This window comes from Aspergillus karnatakaensis (assembly GCF_047715665.1).
Source record: "Aspergillus karnatakaensis strain CBS 102800 unplaced genomic scaffold BJY04scaffold_4, whole genome shotgun sequence".
Taxonomy (NCBI): Eukaryota; Fungi; Ascomycota; class Eurotiomycetes; order Eurotiales; family Aspergillaceae; genus Aspergillus; species Aspergillus karnatakaensis.
Genome location: NW_027395716.1, coordinates 505,155 through 521,049, shown reverse-complemented (window position 1 = coordinate 521,049; position 15,895 = coordinate 505,155). Strand labels below are relative to the sequence as shown.

The window sequence follows — 15,895 nt, the reverse complement described above, 5'->3', positions numbered from 1 at the left end:
GATGTCGTCGCTGGCTTGTGGAGATCAGGTGCCTAGTTTCTTACAATCTAAAGTACGACGGGATGTCTACAGAAGATGGGAAAAGGTATATCAAACGTGACTTCATTCAATCATACATAAGATTCCAACACTATACTGACGGTATCCAAGTCAACCGCAACAGGGTACAGCAGGCTCCAGTCTAGTATACAATACTGCACGAAAAAGTCCACGAGGCTAATTCTTCGGCTCTGGAGGTGAGACCCAAGTCCCATCGTCGTACCAGATTCCTGTACCTCCATACTTGCCCGCCTCAGCACCTCTAAGGAATGCGAAACGGAAGAAAAGGGTCTCGGGCTTGTCGTCGATAGGCGCACCTAGCCAAGTAGTCTCGAGATCAAAGGCGTCTTCGTCGTCGCCATCGATGAATGTCGTGTGCTGGAGTTCAAGGCCGGAATGGCCGTGGCGGTGCCAGGTAAACTCGCCACTGGTATCCTCATCTAGGTAGCCGCGCCAGCGTTCGACGTCGTTGACGAGGACCGAGATTCCGTCAACGCCGAGCTCGCCCATGCGTTCTTTCTCCCACAGAGTAAAAGTGATGTTGCCATTTCCATGATACGGCTCGTCAGAATATCTATCCGGGAGAGAAATCGTGACGGAAGAATCGTTGATGTGGGGTGAAGTGGCTCCCCACCATCCAGAAGACCCGCCCGGAGCCTCGCCTAAGGCGGCAGGTGTCTCAATAATAGACGCAAAGCCCCATCTTGCGATACCATTGATAAATAAACCGAGCAACAGTCCTTGGTATACTAGAGATGGTCGAGTGGGGAAAGCGGTTCCCGGCATTAACAAAATCGCAAGAATGTAATGATGAATGCGGAGTCGGAGGCCGGGAAGAGGCAGGAGAATCAAGATGATGAGTCCCATTGTCCCATACACCTTCAGATAGTGTGGCATCAAACCGCCAATTCGGATCTGGTGGGCTTGAGTCACTACAATCAAGATAATAGTCGGAATCACAATGGCCAAAGCGAGCTTCGCGCCAGGCTGTGATTGAATGTCGTGGGGCGTGAGGCGCTCGAGGGGTATCAGTCTCGCAAAAGTATAATTGTTCAATGCGCCAAAAAATGCTGGAGGTAGGAAGAGGAATGTTTTGCTGAACTGGAATATCGATGGCGAGAGCGGGCTCAGCAGCGGTCGTGCGCAGTATCTGTACAAGACATACGCGACAAAGGACGCGGGAAGGAGTCGAGCAACGAAGATGGACATGAGAGAAGCGAGCTGAGCTCGTGGCGGCGGATCGGAAACCAAGCCAATTTGGCTGAACAGCATGAAGAACGTGCTGAAGAACAACACCGAAGATGACGAGCAAAAGAGCCAGAGAACAGCAAGCGCACCAACCGTGATACCCAGCAGCGGCCATCGTGGATCCTCTGGGCAAGTGGAATCCGATGACGGTTTGACGAAAGTAAATGACTTTGGGAACGTGGATGGAAATCCAATGGACTTTATCCCATTCCGTTTGGATGCAGGGAACGAATGCGCTGCGCCTTTCAAGCGGGCCACACCGCAGCCTCCATCATTGTCAATGACTCCCGCGTGGATGGCCGCCTGACAAATGAAACTATCAGCCCGGTATATCCCCATCTCGTCCGACCCTGGCTCTGGTCCTCCAACGACAAGTCCGCGATAGCTGATTGTCTCATTACCGATCGTGTACGGCTCAAGCATTTTCGCATCATGACAGTTCGCAGGGCATCGGAAGGGAGTCGAGGCAGCTGTGAATGGGCGGCAATCGTTACCATTGAGTCCGCATCTATTTCCATAAGACCTAACGCCGAATTAGCTACGTCTATGTGAGGTTCGAAATAAACTCACCAGAACGTCGTCGAGCACGACAACGTCAGGGGCCGCCCGTAGCCTGCAATGTAACCAGCGGAACGAGAGTGCAGGAATAAAATGGTCCACGGCAGGAACCACGCAAAGTAAAGGAGTAGAAGGAGCGAGATCTTGTGCTTGCGCTTCGGGAATAATTTGTCCAGGTATCGTCTCGGCAGCTCTTGGACCTGGGGGAATAACGGGTTCAACAGGAGCGGGTATGGCGGATCAGGCCCTTTGATGAAATCAGCTGTCGCGCGAGCGGCTTTTCGGATGGGCAGAGGAACCCATCCCCAGCGAAACGACTTGGAAGACTCCCGTAACCAGACGGGAAGGACGGTAGGGCCGGTGTCTACATCGCGGGGCAGTAAGTTGTCGGTGGCGTCGGCATCGTCGGATTGTTCCTCAACCTCGATTGCGGGAGGTACATATGCCCGGGAAGAGTCTTCGGGGCCTTCCCCAAACATTCTCAATTGTTTTCAGACAGAAGATCGGAACAGCGACGGCAGCGTAGGGAGTGGCGGGTGAGATCCGGTGGCGGGAATCAGCAGGTCTAGATCAACCTCTCAACCAGCGAGAAGTTCTATCCGAGCAACTGCAGTGTAGAGGGTATACAGATTCGGGACTGCGACAGGAGAGTAATTGTAGCGAGAAACAAAGAGAGTGAAGATACGAGGAATGAGCGATGGGTGAAGAAAGGAAGAGTCGGTGATGACGGAGCTGGCGGAGAGGCTCAGCTGCGGAGGCCTTCCGCCGGCGATGGGATTATGTCATCGGACGTGCATGCCGATCAACTGACCAAGCAAAAGAAATATCCTGTCAGACACAAATATACTTCTTGCGTGAGAAGTATATTGAAAGTACCGAGTACTCCGTATACAGTCCTCGAATCGGCAAGGACTGGAGGATGGCGGAGGGTCAATCACGTTCAGCAATCAACACGAATGTGGGGAAGATCAACCCGTGCATATTGATGGACAGTGGCAGCTGTCATGTCTAACGGTCCAACGGCTATCCTGCCTTTAAGATGGGATGGCAACTTTAATCTTGACCTGATATCAGGATGATGAGCACACACCCCCCTCCTTGACCTCATGCTTAACCAGTCTTTGTTCGACAAGCCTCGCTAGTGGCCAGCCTTCATTGGCTGGGGAGATGAACCAAATTGACCTGCTTATCAAGCAAGATGGAGAAGAGATAACACCACTCTTTATCTATCTCGCGATATCCAATTCCCCAACAGGGTGACTCCAAGCAAACTGCCTTCGACTTCTATACCACCATCTACGATGGCGTCCTCTTTGTCACCCCCCGTGGATCTGTCCCATCACTACAGTTACACAACAAAGAGACGCCTTCCGAGTGCCGTCAAAGACTTTTACAAGTACTTTTTCATCCCAGGCATTGCCAACTTGGCTGGTGGTATGCATGAGACTAGACCTACGTTAATGCTCACTTCTAAACCTTTTGACCACAGGAATGCCCAATGCCTCATACTTCCCTTTCGACACACTAGAAGCCTCCGCCGCTCATTCCCAGCGATTCCCTACTATTCCCGGTGAAAAACAAACGAAAGGACCTCAATCAAGCGAGCGCATAGTCATCCCCAAGGAATCCCCTAATGCAATCCCAACAAAAATTGATATCACAACGGCGCTGCAATATGGAAACGCTGAAGGTCTCCCCCCATTAGCCACTTTTGTCAACAAATTTGTCCGCGAACATCTCCATCCGAATGTACCTTACGCTGGCGGACCGGATACCCTTCTCTCAACGGGCGCAACCGACGGTCTTTCTAAAGCTGTTGAGGCCTTTACCAATCCCTGGAATCCGGACCGGGACTGGGTGCATCTACGCCAGGGCGTGCTCTGCGAGGAATTTGTGTATATGAACGCCGTCCAGACCGTTCAACCACGTGGACTCAATGTCGTTCCGGTAGCTATTGACACAGAGGGAATGCTCCCATACGGCCCAGGTGGACTGCAAGATGTTTTGGAGCACTGGGATTACCGGAAGGGCCGGCGTCCACATTTGATGTACACCATCACGTAAGTAATCTGTTAGAGTGGCCCCTGACAACCACTGACATCTGACAGTATCGGCCAAAACCCCACTGGCGGAACCTTGTCTGTTGGACGGCGCAAGGAGATCTACGCTATCTGCCAGAAATACGACATAATCATTGTCGAAGACGACCCGTACTGGAACCTGCAATACCCCTCAGCCCAAGAGCTGCAAGCTCAGTATCGCGGGACTCCAGCCACTGCAGAACTCTCAAAGCGCAACTATAACGCCGGAGGAAAGTCTTCTGGGTACAAGTTCCTGGACTCACTCGTCCCTTCGTATCTCTCTGTCGACACAGACGGCCGAGTTGTCCGTCTTGATACCTTCTCCAAAACCATCGCCCCGGGTTGCCGCCTTGGCTGGATCACAGCGCAACCAGCAGTGATTGAGAGGCTCGCCCGCATCACAGAGACGTCTACACAGGCGCCGTCCGGATTCGTGCAGGCCATGGTCGCAGACCTAATTCTCGGCCAGCAGGTAGACGATAATTCTACAACCCCACACAAGAGCACCCCGCAAGGCTGGCAAATGCACGGCTGGGTACGCTGGCTTGAAGGCCTCCGCGCAGGCTACGAACACCGCATGCAGCAAATGTGCAAAACCCTCGAAGAGGGCAAGTACACCACAATCGAGGCGGAGTCCACACAGATCGAATCCGAAACCGAGGAAGAATCCTGGGAGATCCTCGACAAAGTGCAGATCTACGACTTCACCTGGCCCGCCGGCGGCATGTTCGTCTGGGTAAAAGTCAACTTCGAATCCCACCCCTTGTACAAGAAGTACGGATCCGAGCGGCTCTCGAAAGCGCTCTGGACCCAACTCACAAAGAAGCCGTACCTATGTCTCATCGGCCCAGGAACGATGTTTGCGCCCACGAAGGAAATCCAGGCCCGTGCGCATCCGTTTTTCAGGCTCTGCTTTGCGGCTATGCCTGTGGATGATGTGGTCCCTGTTTCGGAGAGGGTGATCGAGGGCTTCAGGGCGTTTTGGCAGAGGAAGGATCTTGATGGTTTAGAGGATGAGGCTGGAAGTCTGGACGTAGCAATGGAGAGGTTGCGAGTGAGCTCTTCTGCTAACATTTTGGGGCTGGGCTGTTGAAGTTGGTGCCGTGGAATTTCAAATTCGAGTTATATAATTTGATGGTATACGACCGATTCTATATATCGAACCTTAAAGAACTGCAGCCACGACAATTTGTCGTAATCATGGTTGACCTTAACTCTCACTTGTTTTTCGTATACTACACGGGATCACAAGAGCTATACTATGGATCTACATAATCATGACGAGGCCATGACCTCTACCACGGATGATTCCCACTTCCCACAACCCCCACCCCAGGAACAACCAACAACCACTCCCTTCCCAGCCATCGCCAAACCACCACCCTCAAATACACAAACCCTACTATACTACACCCCTTCAAAATGACGCTCGGCATCATAACATTCCTCGCCACCCTCACTCACACAAACTTCACTTGGCGCGCTCAACCAGACCACGCCCAATCATTCCCAATGACAATAATAGACCCCGACAACAACCCCACGCAAGAAGAGACCTACACTATACAAATCCCATTACAAAACCTGAATAAAAGTATCACCGACGAGGAAATCCTCGCACGGTTCTCAAAGGGCTACTTCGGAGGCTGGATGTTTAGTCCTGAGCGGTGGGTTGCGCCGTTTGTACAGGGGGTTGTTGAGCATGATGGTACAGCTGTACCGATCCTTAGAAGTTTGAATGGTTCAAAGACGCTGATAGACAACATAGTCATTACGAACTCTCGGTCAGATCCTAGACCAGATGGCTACGAAATCTCAACAACAGATTCTTTGTCCACGCAGCATATCGCGCCACTAGGAGCGTGCTTGTTTGGGCTGTACTACCTCATGGATACTAATCTATGCAGTTTAAAGCATCGAGGAAAGGTGTTTCCTTATTCGAAGGGAATATCGCGCCCAGAAAGGAGTTTCGTGGAGTATGCTGGCCTTACGAAGGGGAGGAGTTTGGCTGCGTCGCATCGGTTTGAGGTTGCTAGAGTTAAGCTAGACTTTAACTGTGAGGATCAGAATGAGGGCGAGGGGTATGCTACGATTGTATACTCGCATGTCCGCAGTAATCCGTTGACTGGTGGGAGAGTATATTCGAGGCCGATGACGGCAATGCATGTTGTGTATGCGCATTTGTTGTTTGCGGATGGGGTTAGGGAGGTTTTGGGTGGTATAGATGACCTGGAGGTAGTTCAATGAGGATAAGAAGCTGGTTCAATCAGTTGTGTGTGATGGAGGACAAAATGCTGATGAGCGGAGGAGTACCTAAGTACCCAATTAGGGCAACGCTGTGGTAGGCCCCGGGGTACCTTCAAAGATCCCGGGACACCGACGACTTCATGAAGACCAGAATGCAATACCGCATAGCGTTCATAAGCTATCTACTCGGATTACGGAACCTGAAGCTACAAACTACCCGCCCAGAACAAGCCAGATGGGTATGTGCACGGAGTCCCGGGTTTGCAGTATAGCTTCGCCTTCGGATCGCAGATCGACCCAATGGCAGACTCTCGGAGACTTGTCTATGTTTTTGAACCCCCGGAGCTGGAATTAATAATTACTTGCAGAGTTTGAGGTACTGCTTTGAAATCACGAATATAGGTGTTGCATGCAAAGATATAAAAGCACCCGTTCGGCACCGGAGTCACAATTGAACCAGCACAGAGCACCGCACCACCAATCCCTCAGAACTATCCGAACAAGACACCACAACACTCAAAAATGCCTTCATACGTCGTCACCGGCGCCAGTCGTGGCCTTGGGGTAAATCTCCCCGCCAATCCCTCCAGTCCAGCCATACTGACTAGATAACAGTACGAATTCATCCGCCAGATTGCCGCTGACCCAAGCAACATCGCCATCGGCCTCGTCCGCAACAAAGCCGCTGCCGACGAAAAGGCCAAAGCCCAGGGTCTGACAAACGCCCACTTTGTCGAGGCGCAGTATACCGACCTCGCTTCTCTCAAGGTACGCACCCCAACTGTCAACTGTCCATGACGAGAAAGTGTCTAATACAGAGGTATAGAAAGCCGCCGAAGAAGTCAAAGCCCTCACCGGCGGAACCCTCAACTACCTCATCAACAACGCCGCCAGCGTCTCCGCCGTAACTGAGCTGCGGACGCTGGGTGACTTGTACGCCTACCTAATCCCCTCCCCTCTCCCTCCCACACGATCAAGCTCAGGCTTTACTAACCCTAAGTCACCTACATCAGCCACGACGACTTCGAAAAACTCGAAGCCGACATCCTCGACCAACTAACCGTCAACCTCCTGGGCGTAATCAAAACAATCGAAGCCTTCACGCCCCTCCTCAAATCAACCCCTAGCACACCTTCCTCCCCGAAAAAGGTCATAACCATAACCTCCGGCATGTCCGACACATCGCTCATCAACGCCGTCGAGCTCTCCTACGCAGCACCCTACGCGATCTCCAAGGGCGCCGTGAACGTCGCGATCGCGAAATACAACGCCCTGTACAAATCCGAGGGGATTCTCTTTATGGGGATTTGCCCGGGGTATGTTGCGACGGAACGGCAGACGCAGGAGATTACGGATAAGACGGATTTGGAGAATTTGCAGAAGCTGGGGGCGCAGTTTGCGAGGTTTGCCGAGGCGAATGGCGGTGGTGGCAGTGGGCAGATTTCGCCGGAGGAGTCTGTCAGGGGGGTTTTGGGGCTTGCGCATAGGGCGACGGTGGAGGAGTTTGGGGGGGCATTTGTCTCGAGGTTTGGGAATAAGGAGTGGTTTTGATTTAGCTCGGCATAACTACAGAACAGGTGGCATATATGGATAGATAGATAGATAGATAGATAGATTATGTAGGTCAGGTATGGGGTGTTGACCTTGGCATGATCCTATTTCATTCGCGTGGTTATATAGTTTCAGTGAACTAGACTAAGTATACATCTGACGAGAAAACTACACAATTTAAGCTCCTCCGGGGGGGTTTATCTATACTACGTACAAACGTCTATCTAGGAAGCCAACATCTACTCCCACCAAGCAAGATCCGTCTGCCTCAACGTATTCGACCCACAGTGAATCTCCCCCGCGCCAACATGATGGCTCAAATAATCATCGACGAAGCCCACGCTCATCCCAGCCCGGGCATAAGCCTCCTCTACAGCAACCGCAAGTTTATCCTCTCCCTCAACAACAGGACCCCACGGCTTCGGACTCAAGTACCTCTTCCCAAGCACAATGCCGTTGATCGACGCCGGGTAAAACGCCATCACCTGTCTCTCACCTTCCTTCACGGGCGGCGTATGCGGCGGGAGACCATCCGAGCCCCAGGACAACCCTCCGAAACCGCTGCCGCCGTCGCGGAAGAGCGTTGGGATGTAGATTACGTCGGAGGGGGGGAGTGGGATCTCGGAGAGGAGGGTTTGTAGGTTTGCGTCTATGTGTCGTTGGGCGTAGGCGTTTGTGTCGAGGAAGGTCTTGTTGGTGAGGGTGTCGGTGATTGTCATGTTTAGGCCGGGCTCGTGGAGGGAGTCGTCGGTGGGTTGGAAACTGATAGCCGAGGTGTTTCCATGGCCGGATGCCTGGAGGTCTCTGAGGAGTTTGACTCCTGATCGCGTGTCGGCTATGCTGATTGTAAAGCCGAGAGTGTTGTTGTAAGGGAGGAACTGGACGAACTCGTCGACGTGGCCGATCAGGAGCCAGCCGGTTTCAAGGATAAGAGGGGCTTGGAGCTGCTGGGCGTGTAGGAAATCAAGAAGGGCGCGGGCGGGGAGGTGGTCGAAGTGCTTGCCCATGATGATCCGGCCTGCTTTGTAGCTGACGCCGCTCTTGGAGGTGTATGGGGGGATTGTTTCGAGGTTGCCGAAGCTGTTGATTTCGCGGTGGCCGAAGCCTGAGCCGGAGCCGCTGGGGGGTTGGAAGCCGCCGAAGCCTGGGCCGCGGAGCTGTTCGAAGACTTGACGGCCGCCGGTGCGAGTTGATTGAGCGGAGCGTAGGATTACGCGGATGGATATGGGGCCGTTAGGGCCTGGCATGCTGGCGTAGCCGGGTTCGATGAAGTCTTGGGCCCAGATATCGGATGACTGGTTGAACAGGAGGAGAGGGTTGTCGATACCTGCTCCTTCGCGAGCGTCATCGAGCTGGCGGACAAAGTCAAGCTGGATGGGGTCGGAGTCATTCGAGGCAGTGCTGACGAGAATTTCGACGGTCTGGAGGTGGTGGTGCGTCAAGACAGGAGCCAGCTTGAGGGCGACGGCGTCAGAAGCTTGAGTGGATCCGTCAGTCACATCGAACTGCAACGTGACCGAGCCATCCCAGACAGAGGTGTTTGTTGCAAGCTCTCTCCCGTCAATGCCGAGGGTAATTCCGGACTGCAATTGCGTGGAATTGAATGTGAACTCCTGATCGACCGGACGCCAGGACTCGGTGGAGTTGACCTTGGAAGGGTCGTCGAGAACGAAGAGGCGGACACGGTCATATGCAGCTCGAGGTGTAGCATAGATCCGAGCTGACGCTTCCTCCGAGACGTTCAAAGGGAGGGTCTTCAGAGGAGCGACATATTCTGGGGCTAACAGCAAGTGACCAGATGCATCGTGACAGGCAGCGAGTTCGTCGTTGCTCAAGGGGTTGCCCACGCGATCTTCGTTGCTGCAGCGTAGATGCTTGTCGCCAATGTTGGGAAGGAAGATGGCACCGTATTGGGGTGTCCAGAAGGCTTTATTCCCAGAGTCTGATGAGCCTTCTGTATCAACTACACCGTCTCGGTTCGAGTCGGCACGGATCTCAGGTGTTAGACAGGAAGCTCCAATGGCTTGAACGGCCAACACCAAATGAGAGAGCCTCAAAGTTCCGACCATTATGGTAAACAGGGAGGAGGCGATTGAGAGACAAGATGGGCGATGTGATTGAGGACTCTATCAGCTTTATGAGACCTTATATAGTACTGAACCGTCTAGTGTAGCCGGGCAGGTCCGAGCAGAACTGCAGTAGGAGAATAGGCATCTGCATACTATGCAAGACAATGATATCCATTGTAGTCAATCCTTCCTTATCTGCAATGATAATCGTGCTGCATACTCCACTAAGTTAGACAGTCTATTCCTTAACAGGCGATTTTTGTGGCCAAGACTTTAGACCCATCAAGCTTGTCCTATCCTGAGCCGGTCTTATACTCCAGTCGACTCCAACTACGCTTTCATTATCATCACATCTTCGTCTGTCGCAGACTGGTGGCAGTGAGCTCTTCCTGCTTGGACTGCCATATCCCTGCCGATATCGCATTCTTCATGACACATTGGTCTTCCTAATTCTTGGCCTATCTTGCTATCATATTTATCTGTAGGATTATCTTGCGCCGATTAGATCCACCGGTTCTATACGTTGCTTTCAGACGACACGGCTGGTATCAACCTTGGGGGCCGGGAGAGCCAGCATACTAAACAAATAGTGTAGAGTGTCTATCTAGATTTCTCATATTACTCCGATATGATGCATAGTTCGACATGGTATATAAAGCTTTCAGATCTACCCAAGATGGTAGAATGTAGCTACAGCTCTGTATATGTTGCCTTCCATCACAGTGGAGCTTGTGGTAGACCAAGAGTCGTCTTTACCCGATCAAAATGCTCGCAACTCTCGTTTACACTTTGCACCTCTTTGCTATACTAGCATCCACCGTCTCTGTACGTACAAAGCCCACTCTAGACTATCAAGCTAACACACAAAAGGGCCTTAGCATCGTCGAGGCGAGCATCGAAGACCTCCAACAAGCCCTCAGCAACAACCACATCAACGCCGTCAAACTCGTCGCGAATCACCTCCACCGAATCGCCCAATATGACCGCCGCGGACCGCGTCTCAACTCCATCCCAATCATAAACCCACTCATCTTCGAGCATGCACAAGCCTCAGACGAGTACCGCGCCCAGAATGGCTCCATCCGGTCTTCTCTCGAAGGTATCCCCGGCACACTCAAAGATAGTTACACGATGGCCGGCTTGACCGTTGCTTCGGGATCACCTGCCTTTGAGAACCTCACTGCTAGCACTGATGCTTTCACTGTACAACAGCTGCGTAGTGGAGGAGCAATCATCATCGGCAAGACCAATATGCCTCCAATGGCAAACGGGGGCATGCAACGGGGTGTTTATGGGCGGGCAGAGAGTCCCTATAACAAGGATTATCTTACTGCAGCATATGCATCCGGCTCCTCAAATGGCGCAGGAACATCAACAGCAGCAAGCTTCGGCGTGTTCGCCATGGCCGAAGAAATCGTATCCTCTGGTCGATCCCCCGCGTCCAACAACGGCCTGGTAGCATACACACCCTCGCGCGGTATCCTCTCAATCCGTGGAAACTGGCCTCTCTCACCCGTCGCCGACGTCGTCGTGCCCTACGCCCGCACCGTCACTGACCTCCTAACCATGCTCGACACCCTCGTCGCTGACGACCCAGACACAACCTCCGACTTCTGGCGCGGCCAACCCTTCGTCTCCCTCCCCCCCGCAAGCTCCATGCGCCCACCAACCTCCTACAAAACCCTCGCCAACAAAACAAGCCTCAACGGAACCCGCATCGGCGTCCCCAAAATGTATATCGGCGAGCACGACCCATCCGCCCAGCCAACCTGGGTCAACCCTGCAATCCGCACCCTCTGGTCCCAAGCCAAAGCAACCCTCGAATCCCTCGGCGCAACCGTACTCGAAGTCGACTTCCCGCTGGTCACCAACTTCGAGGCCCCCGGCCACGCAGCCTGGGAAACAGCGTACCCGCTCCCCGGCCGCGTCGAAAACCCTGCCCTCGCCGGGCCTAGGGAGTTAGCCTCGTACGCATCGGACGATTTTCTGCGCATGGTCAACGACACCTCAATCTCACATGTCACGGACCTCTCACGCGCAAACCCAGAATTGATCTTCCCTCAACTACCGCGTACCCTCCCAGACCGCTACGGGAATACCTTCAACAACCGCACAGCCTCCAACACCGCCCTTGTCGCGAGCATCGCAGCGCGAAACAACTCATCTATTTTCTCCCTCCCCGGCCTCTCAAACTACCTGCAAGCCCTCGAAACCCGACGCAAAGAAGACTTCGAATCCTGGCTCGACGCCCAGAACCTCTCCGCGCTGGTCTGGCCGTCAGCCGGCGACATCGGGCGCTCCGATTCCGAAACAAACGAGACCGCGGCTGTGCATGCGTGGCGGAACGGCGTGTTCTTCAGCCACGGGAATTACGCGATAAGGCAGTTTGGGGTTCCCACTGTTAGTGTTTTCATGGGGGTTCTCGGGGACACGGGGATGCCGGTGGATCTTACGTTTGCGGGGCGGGCGTATAGTGATAATGAGCTGTTGGGGTTTGGGTTTGCGTTTGAGCAGGGGCATCAGAGGAGGGCGGTGCCCGGGAGAACGCCGGGGTGGGTGACGGATGTTATTGATATGAAGAGTGGGGGCAAGAGCAAGTGTGCTCCGGGGCCGTCGATTGTGGGGACGAAGGCGCTGAGGTTGACTGCGGATGTGAGGAGGTTGTGTGGTGACGGCGTGATTCGGGTTTCTGGGAGTGTGGATGTATCTGGCGCTGGGGAGTTGGAGAGCATTACGGTGTTTGTTGACGGGGTTGAGGTCCGGCCGGTCACTATTCAAGATGGCGAGTGGAGTGTGGTGACGAGGGCTGTGCCGTATGATGACCCTGTTGGGGATGTGCCGGTTAGGGTTGTCAATAAACCGGACCAGAGCCTTGCTATGGTTGTGGTTATTGCGACGGCGCGGAATGGGAGGTCTGATGGGAAGTTGTTGTTTGTTTAGATGGAGAATGATCTGGTTAGAGATACCTCTGGGGTATCTCTATGGAATCATGACATCGTTCATTCTGATTGCTAAGGTAACCCGATGCGCTCGACAACCCTAATCATAGCAGTCCTCCCCGTTTGACGAGTTACAAAATAACCAGTCGGTCTAGTACTAAGTACAAAGCCACCTATCTCTATTCATATCAACATCAATATTAACATCAACAAGAAACTAACTCTCCGCAGCTATTTTCCAGCAGCCCCCCCAGATTCAGATTCCGCCTGCTTTATCCTCCTCTGCTCATCCTTCGCATACTCGTAATTCAATCTGGCCACCGCTACCAACATTAGAACCAGTCAAGTCCAGAAATAGAAACAGAGGCGAAATGGAAGCAAATATTTACTCTCGTCTCGAAACGACGGCATATGAGCCCTCGAGTAATGAGTCCGCAGCTCACTTCGGCTAAGGAATTTCTGCCCACAGCTCTTCAAGGGACATATCTGTCTCGGCCGTTCTGGTGGTGTTGCAGGGCGAGGGAGAAAGATCGGTTCAGGCGGCGGACCCTGCCCTGGCTCTCGGGGGACGAGGGGGCGATAGCGTCGTTTTGAGCAAGGCCGGGGACGGAGATGGAGGGTTGGGGAGGCAGAGGCAGTGCTGGAGCTGGAGCTGGAGCTGGAGGTACTTGATGAGGCAGATGGATTATATTGGGTGAGGCTAGGGTTGAGTATGGAGGCGATCTTCATGCGGTCTTGGGGGGAGGACATGGCTGCACTGCATTGCATCCACAGGAGAGCGAACTTGGAGGCTGGGGGGATCGATCGGGAGCTGGGGGTTCGTTGCCGCAGCACGCCTAGCCTCCTAGCGCATTGTGATGACGCTAGTTGGTGACCAATGCAGTTTAGTAGGGGGGCTAGTAAACAGGCTGAGCTCGATTCGTCATCTGGTGATAACATCTTGAAGCCTAAGGAGAAGGAGACTCCCACGAGACTCGCAAGTATCCAGCCCACTCGTCAGGTAACGAGTACACCCATAAGCAAGCCGTTTCTATCGCTATTGCTCATCTGTGAGAGCACCACGTGTAAGGTACAAGCTTTTCAGATGGGAGATAAGCCTGCAGCCACTTGCACAGCCAGGGAACAGTCTACCCAGCCACACGAATATCAGAGTCCAATAAACATACTGTAATATCATCGTCTGTCGCATTATTAGCCTAGGAACCAGTAGCGGTCTGACGGTACATAACAAAAGGCCGAAAACCTCAATATAACATCTCAGCCCTCAGCAACCTCCACAACCCTCCCATTCCCACCCTGCCCCTTCATCTCAGGTTCTGAGTCCAACCTAGGTAGAGCAACCGGTTGTTCATCCCTCAAAGCCTTCGGAGAAAGCCGAACACTGACAGCCCGATTCCACCCCCTCCACCTCGTCGACTTCCGCTGGGCAAAGTCTACCCCAAACATACACCGTTAGCTCAATACTCCCGGCATAAAAAGACCACTGTAAGCTCACCATTCAAAATATAAAGCACCTCCACCGGAATCGGCGCCCAAATCGTCAGCGCTGCAATCTGCCCAAACCCCCACTGGTCATCCTCAAACTCCTCCCTGACAAGCTTATGCAGATGTCTGCGCTGCCGCCACATCATCGTCAACCCAACCACCATGCCAGCCGTCAGAAGCCCAATGAGCAGCACCCAGAAGAGCATAATCACTCGAAATGCCCCCTTGTGCAGCCGATCCGCCTGGAACCGATCTTTCAGCGACTGCACCCAGAACGCAATCGTCCCGACTACCGCGAAGATCGCTACACTCCATGAGGGGTACGGGATCGGATTGATCACATTGTAATCTGTTGATGTACTCGCGCAGCCATCGGACGCAAGTCTCCAGTTCGCTTTGCTGCTGCTGTTTAGGTGGCTTTTTCCTAGAGCGACGATCACGAGAATAAAGACGAGGAAGTAGAGGAGCACGCGCGCGGCCCAGCGGGATAGGGGTTGTGCGACGACCATGCAGAAGAAGGTGACGAGGACGCTGTTGACTTGGAGGAAGGCCATGGCTTGCATCTCGGCGACTTCGAAGGTTGAGGGGTTCTGTGAGAGGTGCGCGAGGGTGGCGAGGGCGGAGGAGCCGACGAAGAAGCCGTTTGAGGAGAAGAAGTTTGTTTGCACGTCTTTGAGGTCGCGGATCACGCTGCTTGCTGGGGCGAGGGTGAGGTACAGGATGCGGTAGATGGGGCCTAGGAGGATTGTTAGGGTTGTTTGGATGGTGTATGCGTACATCATCTACAGTGAGGTGTTAGCTCAGGTGGAGTTATGGTTGGAGAGTGGTTGCTATGTGCTTACTCCGATGCCTGATAGATCGGGGTTTCCGGTCCCGTATGTGAGCACGCATAGGTTCTGGCAGTTCTGGACCTCCGCGGTGATGTTGAGGCCATTGCTGTTGGCGTGGTCGAAGAAGTCATCTATAGTCTTGAATGTACAGTTTCGCTCCGATGCTGTGGATGTATCCGGGTCATTTTCTGCTAAGGACGTCGTAGTTGCAGTAGACACCTCGGTTGGCGAGACACCTTGTGGAAGCGCCGAAACGTGCTGCAGCTGAAACACGGCGTACGCCACCAGACAGTGCAAAAGGGGCAACATGTTTGCCTTGAGTGTTGGGTGACTCTGAACGCTGACTTACTGGGGAAACCTCGCCATATTACAGAATCTAGGGCACCAGGGCACCCCTCGTTAAAATAATCGAGATACCGGTCCGTCATTCTTGCCAGGCGGCTTTGGCAGAGATGGGGGCCAAGATGCAAGTGACAAGGGTCTGTGAATCTGTCTACTCTGGGTGCTGTTTTCTGGACCCTTCGGAGCATGTCCGCGGAATGTTTCCTCCTCTAACCAGGATAGCCTCAAGGCATGAGGACTAGATTGGAATAGCGCCCACAAGAGAGTCTCCAAAGACAAGCTCGCTTACTAGCGTGCATGGACCCAGTCCGCTAGCGTGCGTCGGTTTAGGGCATTTGATTCGCGCCTTAACATAACTGGCCCACTCGAAATCCGAATCTGGACGGGATGCAGTTTGGTTCAGGGCACTGTGCATGCAGCTCTGGCCGCGGTTGCGCCGTTCTTGAGGCTCCAGGTGTCGAGAGCCCTGCGCCCTCCTGAGGACATGGCCTTGCTACCCCTGGATA

The 15,895-nt window shown here is 53.4% G+C and overlaps 8 protein-coding genes across 8 annotated transcripts; 4 read left to right on the top strand and 4 right to left on the bottom strand.

The window, feature by feature from the left end:
• Window positions 1-94: 94 nt before the first annotated feature.
• BJY04DRAFT_178648 (LCCL domain-containing protein) lies at window positions 95-2,565 on the bottom strand. Its single transcript, XM_073709775.1, has 2 exons — window positions 1,858-2,565; window positions 95-1,810 (listed from the first exon to the last, which is right to left on the bottom strand). The coding sequence occupies exons 1-2, from the start codon at window positions 2,322-2,324 to the stop codon at window positions 217-219; spliced, it is 2,061 nt and encodes a 686-aa protein (XP_073576030.1). The 5' UTR covers window positions 2,325-2,565; the 3' UTR covers window positions 95-216.
• A 534-nt stretch (window positions 2,566-3,099) lies between these two features.
• BJY04DRAFT_178646 (putative aromatic amino acid aminotransferase) lies at window positions 3,100-5,220 on the top strand. Its single transcript, XM_073709774.1, has 3 exons — window positions 3,100-3,279; window positions 3,335-3,905; window positions 3,954-5,220. The coding sequence occupies exons 1-3, from the start codon at window positions 3,147-3,149 to the stop codon at window positions 5,017-5,019; spliced, it is 1,770 nt and encodes a 589-aa protein (XP_073576029.1). The 5' UTR covers window positions 3,100-3,146; the 3' UTR covers window positions 5,020-5,220.
• A 128-nt stretch (window positions 5,221-5,348) lies between these two features.
• On the top strand, window positions 5,349-6,173 carry BJY04DRAFT_213745 (uncharacterized protein; the record flags this gene model as incomplete). The annotated part of the gene is made up of 3 exons (XM_073715016.1): window positions 5,349-5,634; window positions 5,695-5,788; window positions 5,834-6,173. 3 exons carry the CDS (start codon window positions 5,349-5,351, stop codon window positions 6,171-6,173), a joined length of 720 nt encoding a protein of 239 aa, XP_073576028.1.
• Window positions 6,174-6,639: 466 nt separating this feature from the next.
• On the top strand, window positions 6,640-7,724 carry BJY04DRAFT_229335 (NAD(P)-binding protein; the record flags this gene model as incomplete). Its single annotated transcript, XM_073719047.1, has 4 exons — window positions 6,640-6,737; window positions 6,789-6,941; window positions 7,000-7,106; window positions 7,187-7,724. The coding sequence occupies exons 1-4, from the start codon at window positions 6,696-6,698 to the stop codon at window positions 7,722-7,724; spliced, it is 840 nt and encodes a 279-aa protein (XP_073576027.1). The 5' UTR covers window positions 6,640-6,695.
• A 239-nt stretch (window positions 7,725-7,963) lies between these two features.
• BJY04DRAFT_213743 (protein-arginine deiminase domain-containing protein) lies at window positions 7,964-9,793 on the bottom strand (the record flags this gene model as incomplete). Its single annotated transcript, XM_073715015.1, has 1 exon — window positions 7,964-9,793. The coding sequence occupies one exon, from the start codon at window positions 9,791-9,793 to the stop codon at window positions 7,964-7,966; it is 1,830 nt and encodes a 609-aa protein (XP_073576026.1).
• Window positions 9,794-10,558: 765 nt separating this feature from the next.
• On the top strand, window positions 10,559-12,733 carry BJY04DRAFT_213742 (amidase signature domain-containing protein; the record flags this gene model as incomplete). Its single annotated transcript, XM_073715014.1, has 2 exons — window positions 10,559-10,618; window positions 10,664-12,733. 2 exons carry the CDS (start codon window positions 10,559-10,561, stop codon window positions 12,731-12,733), a joined length of 2,130 nt encoding a protein of 709 aa, XP_073576025.1.
• A 57-nt stretch (window positions 12,734-12,790) lies between these two features.
• Window positions 12,791-13,497, bottom strand: BJY04DRAFT_178642 (uncharacterized protein). Its single transcript, XM_073709773.1, has 2 exons — window positions 13,122-13,497; window positions 12,791-13,055 (listed from the first exon to the last, which is right to left on the bottom strand). Exons 1-2 carry the CDS (start codon window positions 13,480-13,482, stop codon window positions 12,964-12,966), a joined length of 453 nt encoding a protein of 150 aa, XP_073576024.1. The 5' UTR covers window positions 13,483-13,497; the 3' UTR covers window positions 12,791-12,963.
• A 492-nt stretch (window positions 13,498-13,989) lies between these two features.
• Window positions 13,990-15,356, bottom strand: BJY04DRAFT_213741 (uncharacterized protein; the record flags this gene model as incomplete). Its single annotated transcript, XM_073715013.1, has 3 exons — window positions 13,990-14,165; window positions 14,228-14,999; window positions 15,060-15,356. 3 exons carry the CDS (start codon window positions 15,354-15,356, stop codon window positions 13,990-13,992), a joined length of 1,245 nt encoding a protein of 414 aa, XP_073576023.1.
• Window positions 15,357-15,895: the final 539 nt, after the last annotated feature.